General features: G+C 38.4%; 4 protein-coding genes across 5 annotated transcripts; 2 read left to right on the top strand and 2 right to left on the bottom strand.

The window, feature by feature from the left end:
• Window positions 1-5,648: 5,648 nt before the first annotated feature.
• On the top strand, window positions 5,649-9,568 carry LOC103341833 (G-type lectin S-receptor-like serine/threonine-protein kinase RLK1). The gene has a single exon (XM_008245387.3). It carries the CDS (start codon window positions 6,208-6,210, stop codon window positions 8,635-8,637), a length of 2,430 nt encoding a protein of 809 aa, XP_008243609.3. The 5' UTR covers window positions 5,649-6,207; the 3' UTR covers window positions 8,638-9,568.
• LOC103341834 (histone H3.2) lies at window positions 8,928-9,510 on the bottom strand. Its single transcript, XM_008245388.2, has one exon. The coding sequence runs from the start codon at window positions 9,508-9,510 to the stop codon at window positions 9,100-9,102; it is 411 nt and encodes a 136-aa protein (XP_008243610.1). The 3' UTR covers window positions 8,928-9,099.
• A 4,506-nt stretch (window positions 9,569-14,074) lies between the features above and the next one.
• LOC103341836 (DNA double-strand break repair RAD50 ATPase) lies at window positions 14,075-16,804 on the top strand. Its single transcript, XM_008245389.2, has 2 exons — window positions 14,075-14,632; window positions 15,074-16,804. Exons 1-2 carry the CDS (start codon window positions 14,390-14,392, stop codon window positions 16,616-16,618), a joined length of 1,788 nt encoding a protein of 595 aa, XP_008243611.2. The 5' UTR covers window positions 14,075-14,389; the 3' UTR covers window positions 16,619-16,804.
• Window positions 16,805-17,342: 538 nt separating this feature from the next.
• On the bottom strand, window positions 17,343-21,235 carry LOC103341837 (carbamoyl phosphate synthase small chain, chloroplastic-like). 2 transcript variants are annotated; one of them, XM_008245390.2, is made up of 10 exons: window positions 20,918-21,235; window positions 20,320-20,452; window positions 19,776-19,864; window positions 19,630-19,690; window positions 19,459-19,526; window positions 19,204-19,332; window positions 19,021-19,130; window positions 18,351-18,698; window positions 17,989-18,154; window positions 17,343-17,679 (listed from the first exon to the last, which is right to left on the bottom strand). In XM_008245390.2, the coding sequence occupies exons 1-10, from the start codon at window positions 21,048-21,050 to the stop codon at window positions 17,630-17,632; spliced, it is 1,287 nt and encodes a 428-aa protein (XP_008243612.2). In that variant the 5' UTR covers window positions 21,051-21,235; the 3' UTR covers window positions 17,343-17,629. The 2 variants fall into 2 exon arrangements, with proteins under 2 accessions (XP_008243612.2, XP_088907872.1); XM_089051746.1 differs by lacking the exons at window positions 20,320-20,452; window positions 20,918-21,235 and adding an exon at window positions 19,947-19,968.
• Between the last annotated feature and the right edge of the window lie 2,079 nt (window positions 21,236-23,314).

Here is a 23,314-nt window from a genome sequence, read left to right as displayed (position 1 = left end):
GTGTTTTGCTAGTGTTGCTAATACTGAGGATTGAATGAGTTCTAAGATCATGTTCTCAAGGAAGATGACTCCAGTTATGTCTTCTATGTATTTCAAGTTGGGTGAAAGATCACGAACACATATATAGAAAATCTAACAGTTGGTCTCAGAGCACATGGTTACTCTCATGGGTGAATTCTGCCATATTGATGGCTGGATTCTGCATAAAAAGCTTCCTTTCTTCCCAATATATCAACAATCTTTTTGTAATGGATCGGATTGTTGCAGCTCAATCCTTTTCTTGTCGATTGAGACTAAACATCAAAGTTCTGGAGGTTCATAACAAAAGATCTATACCAGTCCTCTAGAGAACTTGCTAGACCATCTTCAATGAGTCTCTGGGCCGTGACACCATGGAGGCAGCCGTTCTGGTTGACTCCAACGAATGTGAAAGGACCAAGGTCATCATGATAATACCTTGCCTCAAAATACATGGCAGAGGGTAGAAATGGCCGTGGATCGGCCTCTACTATCTCCATGAAACCTTCTTCATTCCAAAGGGCTAATTGCTGATGCAGAGTGGAAGGAACACATAGGCTCTGGTGGATCCAATCCCTGCCAAGTAATGCATTGTAAGTAGTAGAAGTGGTGTCTACCACAAAAAATGCAATCTTTAGCTCTTCACTTCCAACTATGGCGTCCACATCTAGGATTCCGTGAGTCTTAGTGATGCCCCTAGCAAAGTTGGTGACGGTCAAGCATGGTGGAATTAGATCCTTCTCTGTTCTGCCTATCTTGCTCAGCAATCTGTGAGGTAGAAGACTAATGGCTGCACCTCCATCTGCCATTACTTTGGAGATAGGAATACCCCCAAAGTTTGCTGTTATGAACAGATGTCTAAGGTGATTGGCCATCTCTTTGGTTGGTTTGGAAAAATAAAGCTGCTCTGCGGTCAGTTTCATGGCAGTTTCGCCTATTTTGGCAGTAGGTGTTTGCTATTATAGCGCCTCATCTACCTCTGCCAATCTGCACTCAAAGCTTTCCTGGGAGAACACGTCTCCCTCTAGAGTGTTTTCTTGCTGTTCTGCTGCCCTGAACTTTTATGGCAAGATAAACGCCGTATTAATGCCTAGATCACCCTGTAACAGGCTCTCTAATTCTGCACCAAAAGCCTCAGTTTCTTCATCCAGTTCTCCATTATACTCCATTTGTTCTTCCCCATATTCTTCTGTCCAGTCCTCTTGCTATCCTATTTCGAGAAGCCCAATCTAGTCTTCTGCAGATGGTTCGTAGTCCAACTGTTCTTCTTCATATTCTTCAGTTCAGTCCTCTTGTCCATCTACTAGAATAGGTCCGGATTCTCCTTGTGATTGTGAAGGTTTAGGCTGAATAACTGAGGATGAGGCAAGATGAATAGATGGTCTGGCTGGAGATTCTATCTTTGTCAGTTGTTGTGGTTGATATGTTGTTTATTTTGCTTGATGAGCTAGTTATGGATTCTTCCATCTTCTGGCAGAACTGGTCTCTGGAAGTACCTGTGTGGCATCCCTGTTTTTGTGGAAGGTGCAATATTGTCTTTGAACTCTCCTCTTCAATTCTGGTTAACTCGAGTTGGCCTCCCACTTTTTCCAATGAATACCATCGCCTTCTATGATAGTTGCGAGGCTTTCCATTTTCGGGCATCTTAATTTTTAAACTGTTATGAAATCTGGCAGTTCATCTTCAAGACGTTTAAGGGCTACAAGATCACCGATGGTGACTTCTGGATCTGAAATAATAGTCATGGAAGACATTTTCCATATATTCCTGTTTGAACAAAATTGGCTGGTAAGCTGGTATACAGTGAAGGCTTGTCTAGAGATAGAGTTTCCAAAAAGCCTCAGTTTTAAAAGAGGGTTATTCTCTATGGCTATGCACTGACAGAGAACTCGCCTATATGCTCAATCGATAAAGCATGAGGGTCATCTCCATTAAACAGTATGAAGTTTGGTACCTTGAAACCCAGGAATAGCGATATCTGATCAATATAGGCCGAATATGGCTTTCAGTATGTGGGCTTTCTCCTCTTCGGCTTCGGACTCCATCATTTCCCGATCATTCTCTATAGTGCCCCATGTCATTCAAGGCATTGGCGGATGCGGATTTCGCCCCAGGGCTGGTTGTTCTCAATCCTGTGCTCCATCCTGTATGGCCTGGGCAGAACTTCCTCCCTGTGTTCTTCCTCTTCTTCAAAATCTGGATGATTCCTCAAGTTTGCCCCTAAACTATTCTTGTCATTGTTAGCAAATGGGTTAATTCCCCTTCTGCTTCTCCTGCCTCTTGCTAGTGGAGGGAATGAATTGGGGTCCATCCTTCTAGGTCTGTAGGGCAACACTGGTGCCTCCGGCAAGTGCCAAGGGCTGATCACGTGGGGCCACAATGAGTGGAATAGGTGGAGGTTTTGGCTGATTCTGGGGGGCCTGAACTGGTGCAAGGCCTTCTGGCCGAGCTAGAACCTCATGCTCTTGGATGGGAAAGACTCATCTCCTCTATCCAGCTTAGACTTCTCCATGCCCTGGTATTCCAGCTATTTGTGCGATGAGAGGGTTCTTTTGGTATGGTCATGCCAATCCTGGTGGAGGTCCATAAGGGAGGTCTAGCTGTTGGATCACAACATCTGGGTTTGGAATCCTGGCCATAGTAGCCTTACGATCCTTCCTGAACTGTTTATTAACTTGCCATTGCATCATGGCTGTCATGTTGTTCAGAGTATCCTGGCTCCTTTGTGATGTGGCCTCCTGTCGGGACACGACTTCCTATATCCGATTCAACCCCTAGAGCCGGACTGGAACGTCCTACTCGGCATCGCCATGGGCTGATTGCCTAGCATCACTTTCTTCTGACTCCAGTCCTTCTCGAAGAGCTGCTTGATCTCTTTCCATGGTGCAACATAGATTCTGGCTAGAACTTCCAATATTCATATACTTTAGAAAAAATTTCCAGGAGTATGTATACTGAGAAGTCCCACCGAGCGTGCCAAATTCTTCACCCATTTTATGTTTGTTCCTGTGATGGTTGGGCAAAGTTCTCCATTGGCTTGAAAACCATTGACTGGTTAACAAGTCAACTATCTTTAGTATGCGAGCATGCCACTGCTAGCAATGAAAAATCCTAGCAAACTTTAAAATACATAACTTGCGCCCCAAGTTACTGATTTCTAAACAAGCGATTGTGAATTTGGGTGAGGAATATCTCCCAAGTAAGTTCTTTTCTTGCCTCAGACTGGTAAGAACTTCACAATTTTTCACAGTACAAAATTGGCAGTTCTTGCCAAAATAAATGATAAGAAAGTAAATTATTTTTAGGCGGAACTGCCTTTTACAAAACTCAAAAAGGAAAATCCCAACTCTAGAAATACAAAAAGAAGGCTGGACTTCCATTTTTGCCTGGATAGACGCTTTTGATCCATCTGAATCGGGTACACTGTGTTGGATTGGATCACCAACTTCAACTGCTAAGTTTCAGTTGTAAATCGATACCAACGTTAGAGTTTGGCAGAGCTTTAATCTATTTCAAGCCCTGGAAGGCTTCTTGAACAGCAGTGCGGCCTCTTCAATCTGAAGGCGGTATGGCTGGGCTTGAGGATTACCGAGCTGGAACTGCACTGTGATACATGTTCTGCTAATTCAAAGCTCTCCATAAATTGGTTGAGGTTTTCATATTTGTAAAAACTCGAACTCTGCTTGATTTGGCTTTTGCTAAACCAAATTTGTAACGAGAGAAACCTCGTTTTGAATGACTTATTTCTCTGAGTCTGAATTGAAACTAAAGGTTTTGATTTGTAGCTGGCTTCTCTCTTGTGGCTCAATGAGCTTTTGGTTACTTCAATTTGTTTGAAGGTTTTTGAGATCAAGTGATCATTTTGAGTTTTTGTCTTTGATTGATTTTTTTTGGATGTGTCTTGATCTGTTCACCTCCTCTCATATTTATAGAAAATGCTAGAGTAGGATTTTTAATCTTTTAAAATGGGTGGCAGATTCTCAAAAAGATCTTTCATTTTTAAATGTAAAGGAGAAAAGGGAAGTTATCTATTCTGGCAAGTAAAATATCAATAGTCAGTTCTAAGGCAATCACTTCTCTGTTTTTCTTTGAAAGAAAACCTAATCCTTTCTTTTTAATCTTTAACTGCTTTTTTGCAAGAGTTCAAAACTGTTGTGATGGTTAGTTTGATCTTCCAGATGAACAACTTCCTGCACCCTACTTATCTCTTTTTAGAAAATGTGGTCTGCTTATCCCTTGGGAAGGATGTCTGCCGAATTTTTTTGTATATAGAAAAGGATTTTGATCTTTTCTCTGTCTGTGAAAGATTGGAGAAATCTTTCTACAAGAGTGCCTTCATTAACTCCCTGTCAAATTCCTTTGAGACTAGCTGAAATTGCTAACTATTCAAGGTCAGGTAGTCACGTGGACCTCCTTGAGAATAGATTTTCCAAAAAAATCTGCCGACTTGTTCTTGAGCTTTTTGAGAGAAATGGTAAGTTTTTTTAGAGATTGGGCTCAATTTAATTCTTTTATCGATCTGCTTAGTTGTAACCGCCATTTAATTTGGCCTTTTTTTACAATTCTGCCATTTTTCGAAAAAGTCGTGGGTTTCTGACGTGGATTGGGCTTTCTTTTGGAGTTAAGGCCTGGTCTTCTTTTTTTCCTGTTCCTGGGCTTCTTTGCGAAAAGTGGGCTTGTGCGTTTTAGATTTCTTTTTTGCCCAAACATATATCTTCAAAACTTTAAACCCATTTTTGACCTGCTAGATGACCTTAAAACCTTAAAAATAGCCTTACCTCACTATAAAGAAGTGAATTCTGTTTGTTGCGTTATTCCTTATGCGGAAAGGTATTTTGGATTAAAAACGGACACTAAAAATCCCTAAAACATTATAAAACATTGAAAAAGACTTGGCACCCACAATCCAAAGACAAAAAGACCAAGCTCCAACTCGTAAATCATGGAAACTGGAACTTGGAAACTGTAACATGTGCGCAACCTTAGACTCTGTTGGCTTGGTGACTGCAGAACATTTTCTTTCATGGTTCCAGAGAATGAAATAAAATTTTCCAAGTCACTACAAATAAATTAGTCCTTCTTGTTCACCCCATAATGCAAATAAAGTCCTGCATTCTTAAAAAATTTCTAAATGATCGCAGCCATGTTTAGACAGATGATTTAATCTATAGCTACAATTTTCAAATTTCGTAGGTCCCAATTCATCATAAAAAATGTGAGAAATTTAATATTATTTTATTTAATATTAATTTTCTATTTGAATGGAAATTAATAAAATTCATTGGGTTATTATAATGGCCCATCATCAATTGGGGGATGGCAACTCTTCATATGTGTCTGGAGCCCTATCATTTGGTTCAAAGTTCCTTGTGAACCATAAGCACCAGTGTGGGGCGTAATTCATCTTGAAGTCAGAGTGTCCAACACTTGCCTCGACTCAATTAAACTACATAGTATGAATGGGTATGTGAAATTGCCAATGTAAAGTTTAGACAAATAATCCTATGAAGTTATATGCTAGGTCCCTTAACTTTTCAATGTGGGACAATACTCAATCATGACCGGCTACTACACTTTATGGATTTTTCTTCAAAGAGCTTGGAAATAATAAACTCAAATGAAAATGATCTAAAATGGACATACTTTGATGCTTGAAGAAGTCAAAAGAAAATTGCAGCTTCCAAGTAATTACCCTGCATTACAAAACATTGAAAAAGACTTTGCATCCACAATCCAAAAACAAAAAGACAAAGCTCCAACTGTTAATCATGGAAACTGGAACTTGGAAAGTAGCAGAATTTCCATGATTCTGAACCTTAGACTTGGGTCCCTTCTGGAACTTGTGCCCAAAACTATACGCAACCTTAGACTCAGGCCAAAACCTTTGTCTCTGTTGACTTGGACATTTCCTGGTCACCAGAAATCTGTGTGGTTTTGTGAGTGCAGAGCGCTCTCTTTTTTGTGATTCAATTAAGATACATTCATAGAACAGCAAAATAATTGGCCTTCTGAATCATGTGATGGCAGTCAGTTTATCGGCCCCCTTGAATCTTTCTCGTCAACTCTGATTGTCCATATGAACATGACTTAGCTTTCTTGGACCCTTAATATTCCACCTTTATTTATCTAATTGTTCTCAGTTTGTTTCTTCTTTAAATAGTGATTGCTTAGCCACATTGGTGTTAGAAAATGGAAATGGCTTTTACTGCACAGCTGCTTCTGCTGTCCTCATTGTTTCTACAACCAGTTCTAGTGCTTTCCCAAACTAATGGTAGCATAGCAGTTGGTGGTTCTCTTACTGCAACTGCTGAAGGAAACTCCTCCTCATCATGGCTTTCTCCATCTGGTGATTTTGCCTTTGGATTTCGGCCACTTGGAAACAACGATCTTTTCTTGCTTTCAATATGGTATGCCAAAATACCAGACAGAACCATAGTTTGGTATGCAAATAATAGGCCTGCAGTTGCACCTGCTGCACCTCTGGGATCAACTGTGAATTTGACTGCTCACAGTGGACTAGTGCTCACAAGTCCTCAAGGCAAAGAGTTATGGAAATCTGAAACCATAGTTGGTGTTGTTGCCAATGGGGTTTTCAATGATACCGGCAACTTTGTTCTTGAAGATGACAGTTCAAAGAAGTTGTGGGAGTCTTTCAAGAATCCTACTGATACTATATTGCCAGGACAGATAATTGAAACAGGAGGAAGCCTTGCTTCTCGACAATCGGAGACTAACTATTCCAAAGGACGGTTCCAGCTACGGTTGCAGCAAGACGGGAACCTTGTGCTCAACTCCATAAACTTCACAACAGGGTCTACTAACACACCGTATTATGGAAGCGCCACTACCACAGGGACAGTGCCAGGAAGTGAAGGTAAACAGTTGGTTTTCAATGACTCAGGCTACTTGTATGTCCTGAGAGAGAATGGTGGAAAATACACTCTCACATGGGGAAATAGGGTCTCAGCAATGGCCTATTATACTAGAGCAACTCTCAACTTTGATGGGGTTTTTGCTCAGTATGTTCACCCAAAGAATTTTTCTGGCAATGCAAGCTGGGAACCTCTTTGGTCACTGCCAGAAAATATTTGCCTGGATATTGATGCTGATTCAGGTCCTGGGGTTTGTGGGTTCAACAGTATCTGCGCACTCAATGCAGCAGATCAGAGGCCAAAATGTGAATGCCCAAGAGGATTCTCTTTGCTTGATCCAAATGACCTATATGGAAGCTGCAAACCTGATTTCATACAAAGCTGTGAAGAAAAAGAAGAAGAGCATCTATATGATGTTCAGATGCTAACAAATACTGATTGGTTAACCTCAGAGTATTCGCGTTTGGAGGAATTTACTGCAGACAACTGCAGTGAGTCCTGCATTCAAGATTGTTTATGTGGTGTTGCTATTTACAGCAATCAAACCTGTTGGAAAAAGGAGTTGCCCCTCTCAAATGGGAGAGTGGATAGCAGTCTACGTGCAACGACCTTCATCAAATTCAGGAAGGACAATTCAACTCTACCAGTCACTCCATCGCCAAGTCCAGATGATAAGAAGAATAACAAGACCACCTTCACAGGTATACGACCGGTGATTTTGGCAACTGCTCTCTTGGTTTGTCTTGTGTTAATTGCTGCTGCATTTTCTCTTGGACTGTTCTTTACTTTTCAGAAGAAACAGGTCAGGATTATGCAAAGTGGTTTGAACATAAGTTTGCGTCCTTTCAGTTACCAAGAGCTTCAGGAAGCTACAAATGGATTCACGGAAGAATTAGGAAGGGGTTCTTTTGGGGTAGTTTACAAAGGAATAATACAAAATGGTTCTCAAGTCCAAGTGGCGGTGAAGAAGCTACACTGCGTGATGCAAGATGGTGATAAGGAATTCAAGACAGAAGTAAATGTAATTGGGAAGACACATCACAAGAATCTGGTACGTCTGCTTGGATATTGTGATGAGGGACAACAACGTTTACTAGTATATGAACTCTTGAGCAATGGCACATTAGCAAGCTTCCTTTTTGCTGATGTCAAACCAAGTTGGGGGCAACGAATCGAAATTGCTTATGGAATTGCCAAAGGACTTGAGTACTTGCATGAAGAGTGCAGCACCCCAATCATCCATTGCGATATAAAGCCTCAGAACATACTTCTTGACGATTATTACACTGCCCGGATCGCTGATTTTGGATTGGCAAAGCTTTTGATGATGAATCAGAGCCACACTCATACTGCCATCCGAGGAACAAAAGGGTATGTTGCACCCGAGTGGTTTAGGAACATGCCAATCACTACCAAAGTTGATGTGTATAGCTTTGGTGTTGTACTACTAGAGATCATCTGCTGTAGGAGAAGCGTCGATGTGGAAAATAGCTGCGAAGGGAAAGCGATTTTAACCAATTGGGTTTATGATTGCTACCAAGAAGGAAAAATAGATGCTGTTCTAGATCACGAAACTGAGGCTTTGCATGATAAAAAGAATCTGGAAAAGATTGTGATGGTTGCTATTTGGTGCATCCAAGAAGACCCGGCTCTTCGGCCGACTATGAGGAAGGTTGTGCAGATGCTTGAAGGAGTAGTGGAAGTGCATGCTCCACCATGTCCTTCCTCATACACCAGAGCAGCCTGAAACGAGCTTTCTTATCTTTGTATCAAAGCCAAAGCTATCCCAAAAACTATCAAGGTCATTTCAAGCTTTTCCCCCATCACTGCATGTGTTCTCTGCATCTGAATTTTCAGAGAAAACCTCTCATCTTGTTCCTTTTGCCTTTTTATATGTATCTAAGATTTCGTAAGAAAATTTGCAATTGTATTTGTCTAGCCAAATCCCAATTTGATTTGCAATGGAATTGGGTTTCTGTAGATCTTTCTTTTTTGAAGAACATAGAATTGCAATTGCAACCTGAAACCACACAACAATTTTATATATAATCAACTGCAAATATTCATTTCCAAAAGCAAAGAGATATACAACTTCACGCCCAGCGCAAATTCATGACCAATAGGAACCACATTTCTTAACATAATCATAAATAAACCCTAACCCTAAACGCACTACATATTACCAAAAGCAAAACAACAGATTTGGGGATTAAGCCCTCTCGCCTCTGATCCTACGAGCGAGCTGAATGTCCTTGGGCATAATGGTGACCCTCTTAGCGTGAATGGCGCAGAGGTTGGTGTCCTCAAACAGACCCACCAAGTAGGCCTCCGCCGCCTCTTGCAGCGCCGCCACGGCGCTGCTCTGGAACCGGAGATCGGTCTTGAAGTCCTGAGCAATCTCTCTCACTAGCCTCTGAAACGGAAGCTTGCGGATCAAGAGCTCAGTGCTCTTCTGATACTTTCTGATCTCCCTCAGGGCCACAGTTCCTGGCCTGAAACGGTGAGGCTTCTTCACCCCTCCGGTCGCCGGAGCTGACTTCCGGGCAGCCTTTGTGGCCAGCTGCTTGCGTGGAGCCTTGCCTCCGGTGGATTTACGAGCAGTCTGCTTGGTACGGGCCATTTGCTCAGATGTGAAAGAATGGAGGATTTGGGTGTTTGGTTAGTGGGAAATTGAGAGAAGTACTATATGAACTTGTGATTTGGGGAAGTTTTGTTGGATTTTATTTATAGAGTGAGTAAGCGGGGAGTTTGAAATTTTTGGTGAAATTTTTTTAAAATTTTGAATGAGTAAAGATTGAGCGTTGATACGTATTTGATCGACGGCAGATATTCTTTGTTGTGTGTGGAGGGGATAGCAATCCGCGTGCTCTTCAAGTGGACCAATAGAATTGGTTTGTTATAGCGGCAATGATATATTTCACTCCCCCTATCAATTTTTTAAGTTCCCGGCTCAATGAAAGTTGGGCTTCCTTTCAAAAATAAATACATTTGGGCTTTCTTCCAATTGAAAATTCGAAATTTGGGCTTCTTTTAAAATGAAATTGACTAGACCCAAATTTGTAAAGGGCTTAAGGAGATGGATTCAATTGAACATGTGCAGTTACAATTTTACCCAAACCAGGGGGAAGGAAAATATTTGGTTATTATTCTCAACCGGATTAGTTTCTTCTTTTCTCTTTAATCATACATTGTCAAAACATGATTGTAATTACTTGTTGATGGCTACTTTGTCATGATTATATCCTTTTCCACACTGAACGAGATCGACCGCGTAAATACTTCTCCTCCACTACTGATTATTATATCAACATTTTACGTGATGTTACCATCGTATGTAATAATCCCTCATTTCATTTTAGTTTCCTTCCATCTCCGAAAGACCAAAAAACAAGAAGCTTCCTCCTCCACAACTTTTCTTCTCTTACTTTTTGAAGCAACCTCACTGGCTTAACAAATGGAAAGTTCCTTAGAAAGATCTGAGAGCTTCCACACTTTTCAAGTTAGCCTTTTTGTACTGAATTAGTGGAGTAAATGTTGAATTAATGTAACATAAATATATATTATTTCATGTTAAACATATATAGGAGAGGCTAATCGGTATTTAGTAGGACATTGACATGTCGCTTTAGAAGCAAAAAAGAAGCAGAAAGTTGCCCAATTAAGCTACCAAATTAACCAACTTTATAGAAAAAGGGCTGAAAAGTTGGTAAAACTCTGAAGAAATTGTGCTGACCTTTTAGATCACTTTTATCATAATAAGCAGACAAGAGTGTCTAATTCAGGGGTCAATATTCAAGGATTAAGACTATGACATAATTGACATTTTGTTTTACTAAGCTTAACTAATCTAATCTACCACTTAATTAGCACATGAATCATAATTGCCATTTTTGCATATGACCCTAATGAAACACAAGGGCTGCTACCTGCCCTATCTACCCTATACTAACTGAATACCATGTCAATTTTTCCTCCAAAATAGAGTGTTGTTATTTCCACCCCGTTATATTTCCTCACTCACCATGTCAATTTGGAAAAACACAATTCTATCCTTCCACTCACCATTATTCCTAAAATACTCTTTAATTATTAATTCTAGTAAATTATCTTTTCTAATCATTAATAGTTGAGATATGGAGAGGATCAAGTTGTGTTTGACGGACTGAAAAAAGTTTCAAATTTTGAAAAAGACAATGCTTACTTTAGTATATATAGGAGAACCCATAAAAGCTCTAAAAAGATTCAATTTAGAAACATGCTGACAGGTCAGATTAATTCTTAATCATTTCCTTAACCTAAAGTAATTAAGGTGATTTGATTGCAAAGCTAATTGGTAGCAGGCAGTAATGCCTCATCAACTTGTATGAAAACAATGAACGATATTGACAAGGCAATCAAAATCAACTATAAGGCATGCATGAAGACAGCCATATAGACAAATAAGAAAAAGTGTATAAATATTATATAAACATTATAAGAAGAAAAAGAAACAAAACAACAAGGGCAAACGTAGCTTAATTTGTTTCACAAGAACTACAACAACAGAAAGAACAACGTGGATCCCCACAAAGAATATTAATAATAAATACGATACATATATACGTAGTGTGGTTGCTAACTTGCTATAACGTTATTGTTTAATTATAATTTAATTCATATAAACTAACTAATGAGGTGTTCGTTGGATTGGTCGAGGTCTTTGATGTACTTTTAAGTGGTCCTGAGTTCAAATCGTGTGTGTGAGTTTTCCACTCTCCCTCTTTGGGAAAAAGAAATATTCATATAAATATATAAGGCTTGGTTTTATAAAGTATTGGTGTATGATCAAATTAAGAAAAAAACAATTAAGGTGATATACTCGAATCCGCTTTTGCTAGGATCAAACAACCAAAACCGGACAAAATCCAAGCATCATACGAGGAGGCGGCCTGCTGCTTGCTTTAAACATCTTTGTGAAAAGAATATATATATATATACTTGTTATGGCGGACTAAATGTGTACCATATTATATATATATATATATATATATATATGTATGCACATTGCACAAAGTGATAGTGAGCCTCTGGAGGTGTTTAGATTGTGGTGGGCATTTGGCTGCAATAATGTTTGCTGTATACTTGTTGCTTGGAGTACTTGGTTGCATCTTTAATTAGCTGTTCTTATTATATTCCTTCTGGCGCAGGGTGAAAGAGACCAGAGGCGAGCTCTCTTTGTTTCTTTCACTCAATGCTAGCTGGCTTTGGGAGAAAAAGAGACTGTATCCCACAATATTGAGAAAAACTAACATACACAGGGAATAATACTCTGTCGGTATTTAAAGACAATCGAGCATTATTATGCGTTCGTGATTGGCTTGGAATACCACCACAAAAACATGCCCGTTATAGATGAAGTTCTTCTCCCCAATCAAGAGTTAGAATCTAATATAAGATTGTACTCACCCAACCAATGAAACAATGTCGATGTAAAATCAATTCGTACGAGTTCTATTATGTAAGAGGGTAAAATGTCATATTATGTAAAGTACGAACTACAAACTTATGTTGGGGGCGACATGATGGTACGAGTTCTATTATGTAAAGAGGGAAAAATGTCATATCAGCTCATTAAAGGAGAATAATATATGAGCTAATACTGATCCTTTTAATCCTAAGATATTTGAGTTCATATATCAGCAATCACTCAATCTATTTATTCGCTTCCTATGTACATCGTTATTTTTCTTTAACTTAAAAGAAAAGGAGGATAAGAGTCGAGCTCTTCTATTGGAGTGAAGATATATGAGACGGGATGGAAGATTCAAACTCCAAATATTTTCCAACATTGAAAAGTGAAATACCATTTATGCCAAAAACTAATTGATTAAGAGCCATCGCCTTTATGTCTACCACTTTTAAGTTTACACGTAACTACTACATCTCATAAGTCATATCATGTCTTTACCATGTTGGATTTTGTCACACCACATTGTGCTCATAGGGATGCTCATCAACCGCATGTGTGTCAAGTTTTAATTAATTCAAACCCAACTTGTTTAACTTCTCATGTTAGATAACCTAGAAACTAATTCAACAATTTTTCATCGAAGTGTAGCCATCCACCTGCTCCCACTCCAAGATTTACAGATTTTATTGTGTGCTTAAATTTGTTTCCATGTATTTATTTTCGAGAAGGATTACTTTTGTGATTGATTTAACAATAATTCTGAAACTAATTAAGTGGATTAAAGAAAGGAAGAAAACACTTTTTGCATGTGTGGAGGTTGACAAACCACACTAGCTTTTGGGTGGGTGGTTGGTGATCAGAAAGCTAATCTCACTAAAAAAAATTATTCTTTAACAAAAGCACTTACATGAAACATCGAACTCAACGTTAAAAATTTCCTAAAACCTACATGGAATTCCTTTTTCCAAAATACAAAAAGATCAGGGCATTAGCTTTTCTTCCTCCATGCCCAATGCCCATGACGTCCAACAACATTGAAATGGAGCATGGGCAGTTTGGTAAATCTACTGGTAATGAAGGGGGAGGAGGAGGAAGACCCATTTGGTCCCCGCTGTAGCACCACCAGGCTTTACAAGATTCACTCGTTACAGAAAAGCAAGACAATGAGTGTTTGGAAGGTTTTGGATATTTTCTGTCCCCATTCCCCTACTCCCTTTCGGCCCTTGGACAGCTCAGAAATTTGTTCGCATAGACCAAACTATCCTCCTTTCAGAAACTAATTCCACCAGCAAGAGGCATGTAGCTCAAGTGGTTAAAAAGCAATCACCCTACACTCGAGGTCTTGTGTTCGAATTCCTTTTCTCTCAATATGTCTCGTATAAGAAAAACAAAAACTAACTCCACCACACCCAGAAAAAGGTTTTTTCAACCCAATTTGAATTCCTTGACCTTTTGAAAGAAAAGAAGCATGTGCAATCGATATGCACATGAACTTTGAGAGACCAACAACAATTGCTATGATTACATAGAGGATTTTCAGAATTAAAGTGGGCATGTCCATCATTTTGAAAATTTTGATCTGGTAGTGGAAGAACATCTTCTAATACTAGCACCAAGCAATCATGTCATGTGCTCACAGTAGTACCACCACCTCATGTTGGGTTGCATGGTTATTTTAAGAAACTAGGGGCATTTTGGTCATCTCGGTTTATACTGAAACCGCGCTTGAGAATTACCCCGTCTCTCTCTCTCTCTCTCTGCTTCACATGCTCTCATTCCACCAAATCCATTAAGAACCAAGACAAAAGCTCATTGGCTTTAGCCCTTAGGCTACCCCTCGCCTCCCCATCTCTCTCTCTCTCTCTCAGTTCTCTGGTTTTCCAAGATTCTACTGTAGATATGATTTTCCTCTCTGCAAATCAAATCCAAGCGCTGTATACCCACTTGTTAACGCTCTTTGTTATTTTCTCTCCTTGAACAAATTCACAGCTCTTGCTTTGTTCTACCCCCTGGTTGTATATGCTCTGCTCTATTCTTTTCTCTGTTTTTCATGGCTGCTTTTACTACAGATAGAAAAAAATTTCGGGACCAAGAGAGTAATAATAACAGTATCAAAAATGAAGTTAGCAGGCAAGAAATTCAAGCTGCCATTGCCAAAGCAGTGGAGCTGAGAGCTCTTCATGCTGCTTTGGTGCAAGGAAGCAGCCCTGCAAATCTCAGGTTTCCTTCTTCTTCCCCTGCCTCACACCCTGCTTCTCAGTTCTCTGCTCAAGACTACCCTGTTTTCACACCTGTAAGTGCAAATTTCCAGCCATGCTTCATTTTTACTCTGTAGTTTGGTATTTTCTCTGTTTTCTTTATTATTGTTAGACAATTTATTCTTTGTTTTCAATGTCCATTTGCATTACTTTAGATGTAGTTTCAGTTCCCATTTATAGTTTAACCTCTACCTATTAAGTAAGCTTTCAATATTTTTTTATTACAGAACTAATTAATGTAAGTAAAGACGCATTTCTTTTCTTTTTCTTTTTTTGGCGGATATGATCTTTCTGTGGTTCAATTCAATGTGTCTAAGGAATTTCTATTGTTTACTCATTAATGCATTTTTCCCCTTATCATCAAGTTGGTTCTTTGGTTGGAAGTTTGTTACTTCTAGTGAAATCAAATACATAATGTATAATTTGTGGTTTCTGAAATACTGGAAAAGTTCACTAAATTTTGAGATATTTTACAGAGTTATGAAGATGAACCATTACCTGGGTACCATCAGGTCCCGACGATGAATCGAACATTATCTGAAAGTTGGGATGAATATGGCCTAGAAGAAGGAAATGGGGATGAAGCAGTTCTATCAAGTTACAAGGACAACTCATCTTCAAGAAAAGGGTTTCCTTCTGACTTAGCCAACTTTGAGTCCCATGCTTGCCCAGCTGAGGATCATAAATCTGTGACTGGCTCATGTACGAACCAAATCACTGTGCTTCAAACATCACCTGCTAACGAATTTTACAGGTCAAGTAGGAGAAATAGTTTGGGGGATTTCAACTCACTGTCATCTTGTAATAGATGCAAGCCTGCAATTATAACCAGCGAATCGGAAAGTGGAATGAGAAACTGCAGGAATTCTAATACTGTTGTGCCATTAACAGATTCTCATTCATCCGTTCAGTCACAGCCAAAAAGCCGGGGTGTGATTTCATGGTTGTTTCCAAGGCTAAGGAAGAAGCACAGGAATGAAAGTTCTCCGAACCGAACAGAATCCGAGGAAGTTTCCCAAGTTTATAGGGACTTGGGGATAATGTCAATTGAGACATTGAAGAAGGAGCTCATACAAGCAAATGAGAATAGAGATGCAGCCTTAATGGAGGTTTCTGAGATGAAATCTTCAGTTGGGGAGCTGAAACAGAAGCTGGACTATTTGGAAACTTACTGTGAAGAGCTGAAGAGAGCTCTAAGACAAGCAACACATGCTAAGAGTTGCCAAACCCCGGAAAAGCTGGGGAATTTTCCAAAGGGAGGAAAATCCAATGATGGGAATGCAGAAAACTTAATGCCGGTCAGTGAGGAAGTAATGGTGGAAGGTTTCTTGCAGATAGTATCAGAAGCAAGACTGTCAGTAAAACAATTCTGCAAGATCCTTGTAGCACAAATTGAAGCAACAGATAACACCCTGGTGGACAATTTGAATATGCTTCTCCAACCATTTAAATTGTCATTAAGTTCCAAGTACTCCAAGGCAGTTTTGTACCATTTGGAAGCCATCATAAACCAGTCACTCTACCAAGACTTTGAAAACTGTGTGTTTCAGAAGAATGGCTCACCAAAGCTTCTAGACCCTCAACAAGCTCGCCAAGCGCAGTTTTCATCATTTGTGGCACTTAGAAATTTGAGCTGGAATGAAGTGTTAAGGAAGGGAACAAAGTATTACTGTGAGGAATTCAGTAAGTTTTGTGATCAGAAGATGAGTTGCATCATTACAACACTAAATTGGACTCGGCCATGGCCTGAGCAGGTTCTTCAAGCATTCTTCGTCGCTACCAAATGCATTTGGTTGCTTCATTTGCTTGCATTTTCATTCAATCCACCGCTAGGAATTTTGAGGGTCGAAGAGAATAGGAGCTTTGATCCACATTACATGGAAGACATGTTCATGGATAGGCAGAGATCGCATGGTTCAAGCCGAGTTAAGATTATGGTAATGCCAGGGTTTTATGTTCAGGACAAGGTTTTAAGGTGTAAAGTTCTTTGCAGGTACAAGTCTACTGGTTCAATAAGTTGACTCTTTCTTTGTTTCAGTTTATTTTCGTTAGTCAATCATAAGTCTTTCTTAGGAATTTTTTTTTTCCTTTCTAAGGGTTATCTAATCAACAAGAGAAGCATGTAACTTCGATGTTTATATTTCATTAATTGTTCAAAAGGCTTCTTCCATTAAAAGAATTAGAGAAGTTTTCTATTTTGTTTTTCATTATGTCTCGTTTGGTATATTTATCTAGTAAATGTTTTTTTTTTTCTTTTCTTCTGTTAAATGCTTGGAAGAGACAAATGAAACAAGGAAAATGGGATTAACGTATATAGGCACAAGATTTTGGCTACCCAAACCTTTGCTTGCACCTAACTTCAATTGATTGTTTTGAGTGTCATTTCATTCAAATTACTAGGGTAAAAATGAATCCAAAATTTTCCTTGAACTACTTGTAACAACTGGCAATAGCTTCCACTTTCAAATATAAAAAGAGGACTTGTATTTTTTTGTATGGTTGCCCTGCATCTCCCAGGACATGTTAATTAACTGAGACATGGTTTCAAAAAATATAAAAGTACCCACAGTATCTATGTGTATTGCAGATTTTGTTCTTTTCATTTTCTCATACTTTCACTATTTTCCTATTTCTTATTGCGCGCTTGGTCTGTGTTCTTATACACACATACATGAGAGGAGGAATAGCACACGTGTGGAATGCATGAAGAGAGCTTCTAGACAGAACACCAATCATCCAAGAGTAACAAGAATGCAGTGTTATTCATGGATACTGAAGCACACACTATTATGATCCATTTTGTATGGTTGCAAAGCATATAGAATAATTGTTCTATTAAAACTTCATCTTAAAATTTCAGTCACCGACAACATTTTGACTAAAAAAACGGAAGAAGACTCCTAACTAGTTTTCTGCGACAGCACACATATGTTAATACCATAGACAAGAGAGACGCTGGATTATGTATTACCATTGAACCCTCGCCGCCTTAGACATGCCATCCATCAAATAAAGCTCAGTGCAGCCATCACTTATGAATTTACTTTCACTTTCTTCATCAGCTGTATGAATTCCCTAAAAGCTGCAGAAAAAATTTCCTCAAACTAAATATCATTTTCGTAATGTAATTTTATGCAAATGTAATCATTATAAAGAAACAGTGCAGGGTGTTAGGCTGGAAAATAGCCAGGAAGAAGCAACAGGGGAAAAACCACTTATGCTAGAGGTCTACCATCACCTTTCAGTTGGTGATGAAATTCCTAGATTTCCTATGAAGGGTGCATATCTCTAGGAATGTTCTGATACAATTGGTATTGGTGCAAGCACCTACCATAGTTGATAGTGGTAAATTTAATATTTATTTTTCAATCTGTAGAAGCACGTCACATACCATAGTCCGAATCATGGGGTCCTGGGGATGCTTCAGGGTGGTACTGAATAGACATGATGTTTTGTGCAGGATAGGCAAGACCAGCACAGCTTCCATCATTAAGATTGACATGAGTTACTTCTACACCCTCTGGAAGTGAAGAAGAGTCAACTGCATAGTTGTGATTCTGCCACAAAATGAAAGTCATAAAAGGTTCATACATGTTCATTACCTTATTGTAACTAAGAAAAAACCAGCACAATGATCTGAAGACCCACTTCAGGATGTCAGTTCATTTCTTTCAAATATATTAAGCATAAAAAGACTTCAAAACTACCACATTCTATGTCATCTAAAGTCAAAAACTTATAAGACACACACACCTGAGCGCTTATCTCAACATGTCCGCTACGAAGATTACGGACTGGATGATTTCCTCCATGGTGGCCAAACTTCATTTTAAAAGTTTTACCACCTAATGCCAAGCCAAGCAACTGATGACCCATGCAGATTCCAAAAGCAGGAACCTTTCCAATGATCTCCTTAACTGTTTCAACAGCATAAGGAACAGCAGATGGGTCTCCAGGGCCATTGCTGAAAAGGACCCCATCTGGTTTCATCTTAAGAGTCTCTGATGCGGGCCATGTTGAAGGCACAACAGTAATTTTACAACCATAGGAAGCCAAGCGCTTGAGTATATTATGCTTGATTCCAAAATCATATGCTATAACCTACAATTCAAACCCATACAGAGAAGAAAAAGAGTCACTTAAAACTGAACTATCAACATCAGGCCAATACCAATCCATTATCAAACATGTCTGCCTTTTGTTTTAATTTGAAGAAATAAAGGGGAAAGGGATGAGAGAGATGAGAATTGAGAGCTGAAGAAGAGAGAAAGAATAATAGATAACTTTAGAACTAAAAACCATTTATGGCTGTTTCTAGTTCTTATTTCAAAAACCATCTCTCTCTCTCTCTCTCTCGCATTTCAAAACAAAAGGCAAAAATGTTATCTGGCAGTAATTTAAAAGTAACTTAACGCTGACTTACACGGAATGCCTCTCCACCTCTTTTACTGGAGTTAAATTCCCACTCTGGATTTGTTCTATCAACCCAATCATGAGGGGCCTTACATGACACACCACTTATTAAATCAACCCCTGCAAAATTAAAATAAGAAACCATGGATTTTTAATCCTTTGCCTTGTTTAACAAACTCAATGAAATCCTTACCAACAATGTCCCACGAACGAGATATTTCCAATAGTTCTTCATCTGTTTTTGTCCTTTCTGTACTCAAAACACCAATAAGGCTTCCATCTTGCCTTAATCTTCGGGTGATAGCACGTGTGTCAATATCATCTGTTGCATAATCAGTCAGCATCAATAGCAAAAGTCAGAATTTATACATATACAGCATAGGACACCAGCACACATGATTCTGCAAAATCTAAGTGCCTTAAGGAATAATGCCATTGTTTAACTTACAAATTCCCATGATATTCCTTTCTGCTAAATATTCACCAAGTGTTTCTGCACATCTCCAATTTGAAGTACTGCAAAACAGGAAACAGAGAAAGTTCATTGGAACTTAATGGAGCTCAAACAGTGAAGTTGCTGATGCCAATTTATCTACAGTAGTACTAGAACGAAGCATACCTGATACTTAAACTTCTAACCACTAGACCAGCAAGGAAACATTGTCTTGATTCTTGATCATCTGAGAGGGAAGGCATCAACATCAGAATTCAATATATTAAAAGACAATATAATTTTCAAAACTTAAGAAAGAAAACTCCACCTACCAAAATTTACACCAGTATTTCCAATATGTGGGTTTGTCATGAGAACAAATTGACCAGCATAACTAGGGTCGGTAAGAATTTCTTGATACCTGTGTAAACATGTAGAATGCCCATATATCAGACTCGTATGATCATGCTGAGCTCATCAACTCTTGAACATTGATGCCTAACCAAAGATGAGGTAACTACTTCCATTACTTCAAGCACTAGATTCCTTTAACCAATGTTTGATTAACATCACTCTCAAATGGGACAAAGGCGGGAGCTGTGCGAAGTTTCATATAATTTCCTACATTGTACTCAGACAGTTCAGGAAGTCTAACTAATACTTATTTAGTTAATATACTGCCTCAAGCCCAAAAGAGAAATATAGTCAAAGGTTTCAAAATCCTTGTACTGAACACTGAAAGGTTTATTCTTACCAACAAAATAATAATTGAAAAGGTTATATAGCAGTTAAGTCCCACAAACACAAAGAATCCAACATGACAGTTGACATGTTAAGATAAATTGGGGGGTAATAAAAAATTATGAGTCATCCCACCCGGTCAAGGATGTATTGAATACAACTTCACCAACTTGGGTCCCTGAAGCACCAAACGACTTTGCTCTCCAGATTGAACCATCTTCAAGCACAAGTCTAGCATCTGAAATCTTCCAAGGTATTTCTGCCAAATCTAAAGCCAAAGAAGTAAATAAAGTACGGACAATGAGAAATTTTTTATGAAACAAATCTAAACCTGTATTATCAAGAATAACAACATTTAACATTATATAACGTGGAAATTCTTTTTATTTATCAAATGCAAGATAAGGGGCAGAAAAAGCGAAGGGTTGAGATATTAGTGTTGATTGTTTATTCATCTAAAAGATGAATGCTGAGCCTAAGAACAAGAATTACATAGCTGAATGACTTTGTGGGGGTGTTTGAAGTTCTAACAAAATAAACCCATCATTTATTTTTTTTTATTTTGTTTCTTCTTTTCAAATTCTTGGACATAAAACTGAATTCCAATGGCACCCAAACAACTTGCTCTTCAAAAACATTCATGCACACTAATCTAATGTACTAGGCAATTGGTACAATGAGAGAAAACAATAGAACCGATAAAGGGAAATAAGAGAAGTAGTAGCAGAAGTACCAGGGACCGCGGTTGAGGTGGCGGAGGAGCATCTGAGAGTGAAAGCTCTGAGCTTTGAAGGATTCGGAGACTTGGGATGAAATAAAGTCGATGGACTTATTAGAGCTAAGTTGATAGCTACTGTTATGGCCATTCTCCTCTCTCTGTTGCGGCAGTGGCTTCTTGTCTGAGGCGGTACGGGTTCCAACTCGGTCTCCGGCGGGTTTTGACTAAAAAGGAAGGTGTTTTCCAACTCGGTCTCCTACATTTGGACGTTGCACTCGGACTTCGGACTCGGGTTTCGACCCTCATTTTTGGCCATGCTCGGAATCACTCCAATTGCTCAATTTGTTTTGGGCTAGACTTAAAAAAAGATAATAAGATATTGGACGGAAAGCCAACGGATCTAAATGAAAAATACATTGATTTACAGATTAGTAAGATATTGAACGGAACGGAAAGCCCACAGGTTTAACAATAAGATGACAAATTCAGCCATTCTATTATATTTTAAGTATTTAAATTTAAATTTTTTAATGTATAGTCTTTATTCAATAATTTTATATTACTTAAAAAATTAGTACACATAAACGTGAGGAATACATATGTACAGTATATGAATAATACATGTATAATATATTTGATTTTAAAAATGTGTATTTTACCATATCTTTGAGAATTTGACAAAAAATAAACATCTTTCATGAAAAGCTCATCACAGGATTTTGACAAGCCTTTTCTGAAAAAAGGCTTGAAATATTGTTTCGAACGTGGGGCTGTGGAATTGCAGGCAGGGTATCTAATATCCATGCATCAAGTCCTTTTGCTGGTATGTAACACAGGACTTCTATCTCTATTATTGTTGATCTTGACATATCAAGAACCAAAACATGCAAGCCATTAATGTTAGACACCACTGGAACCGATGTGTTGAACTTGAAATGGCAAGAACCCATGCAGGCCATTATTTGCCATCTTTCCTAACAAGTGTAGTATCGTTCTATCTCTAAATATGTTAAATGCTCGTCAGGAGAGACCCTGGACACAAGCAGGTAAGGCGGCCGCTTAGGGCCTCTGAATTAGGAGGGCCCACAATTTGTATAATACCCTATTCTTACCTTTTCTTTGTTTTTTTAAATTATATTATATAAATATTATGTTAGGTCCAAACCAATTATCGTAGATATTTATAAAATAAAAAAACTTACCTAATCATTCAATTCAAAATTAACAAGAGGAAACTCAATAAAGGCATTTTTTCACAATAAATGTCCATTCATTGTAAAAAAGAAAAAAGAAAAACTTGCTCAATTACTCAATTCAAAATTAAAAAGTGGAAACTCAATAAAGACTTAATTATTTTTAAACTTATAGCTTAAATCAATTAACCTAGTTGAATCAATTAGGAAATTGAAAAAGACATGGTAAAAAAACTTGATTGTGTAAAATGAATTGATATTTTTGAATCGAAAAATGTAAGACGAGTGATATTTAAGTGATATTTTGATGCACTGTATCAAGTTGTTGTGTAAATTACATATTGATTTTTTATTTTTATTTTTTATATGTTACAATTGTGAATTTGAGTTCATATAATATTTTTTAAACTTACCGAAAAAAAAACATCACATAAATATACATATATAGTAGAATGCCCCATTTGGGATATTCGCACAGGGCCTCCAAAACGTAAGACTATAGAGGGATTCTAAATTCATGGATTTTGATGACATTATAAGGTAAAATTATTTGTATAGACTATTACAATCCATGTATGCCAAGATGTGGATAAGAAAGAAAGGAAAAAAAAACTAAAGGATTTCAAATGATTCCTTCCACATAGCCATTAGCTTTGTTGTCAAATCCAAATCATTTTTTTCAAATGCATCCATCTAAACGGAGGCTTAAGGATTTAATAATAACTACATCTATGAGACCCCAATCAACTTGCTCTTCACTGTAATTGCAGTCAATTGTGAAACCAAACTAACAATAATTTTATTTGGTCCACTCTTAATTTGTTGAGTTGTCTTCCTCATTAGCTCTGCAGCATTCAAGAATTCCTCATTTAGGCTCATGTTATTTGTTGAGCACTTTAAGAAGACCCTCCATGAGCCTAATGTTGGTTGAAGCTTCTGGAAAATCAGGGAATGTAAATTCATGGGAGTCTGTCTTTGTGAGGCAGATTTAGCCACAAAGATTGGTAACATGCAAAACCAAAGCCACAGCCTCCAACAGATATTGCATGGAAGGGCCCAAACTTGTTCTTGGTCATGAGAAATTAGATCAGAGATGAGTTTTTTTCTAAATGAGGGCTTGAAAAAGAGAGTAGCTTGGAGGAAGTTTGGGATGAGGTGAAAGGGAATGGCATTAGTGCTTTCAATGTTGGGAGGGAGGCCATGGTCGATCTAGTCTAGT

Source organism: Prunus mume, linkage group LG1 (assembly GCF_029339155.1).
Source record: "Prunus mume cultivar Tortuosa linkage group LG1, ASM2933915v1, whole genome shotgun sequence".
In the NCBI taxonomy this organism is placed as follows: Eukaryota; Viridiplantae; Streptophyta; class Magnoliopsida; order Rosales; family Rosaceae; genus Prunus; species Prunus mume.
This window is presented reverse-complemented; position numbering and strand designations above follow the sequence as displayed.

Excerpts from the sequence above, each read along its gene's own strand:
- LOC103341833 (XM_008245387.3), top strand. The coding sequence starts at position 6,208 with ATGGAAATGGCTTTTACTGCACAGCTGCTTCTGCTGTCCTCATTGTTT.
- LOC103341834 (XM_008245388.2), bottom strand. The coding sequence starts at position 9,510 with ATGGCCCGTACCAAGCAGACTGCTCGTAAATCCACCGGAGGCAAGGCT.
- LOC103341836 (XM_008245389.2), top strand. The coding sequence starts at position 14,390 with ATGGCTGCTTTTACTACAGATAGAAAAAAATTTCGGGACCAAGAGAGT. Across the intron at positions 14,633-15,073 it reads ACTACCCTGTTTTCACACCT|AGTTATGAAGATGAACCATT; the intron begins GTAAGTGCAAAT and ends GATATTTTACAG.
- LOC103341837 (XM_008245390.2), bottom strand. The coding sequence starts at position 21,050 with ATGGCCATAACAGTAGCTATCAACTTAGCTCTAATAAGTCCATCGACT. Across the intron at positions 19,527-19,629 it reads GTTAGAAGTTTAAGTATCAG|TACTTCAAATTGGAGATGTG; the intron begins GTATGCTTCGTT and ends CCTGTTTTGCAG. Across the intron at positions 18,155-18,350 it reads ATGTTGAGATAAGCGCTCAG|AATCACAACTATGCAGTTGA; the intron begins GTGTGTGTGTCT and ends ATTTTGTGGCAG.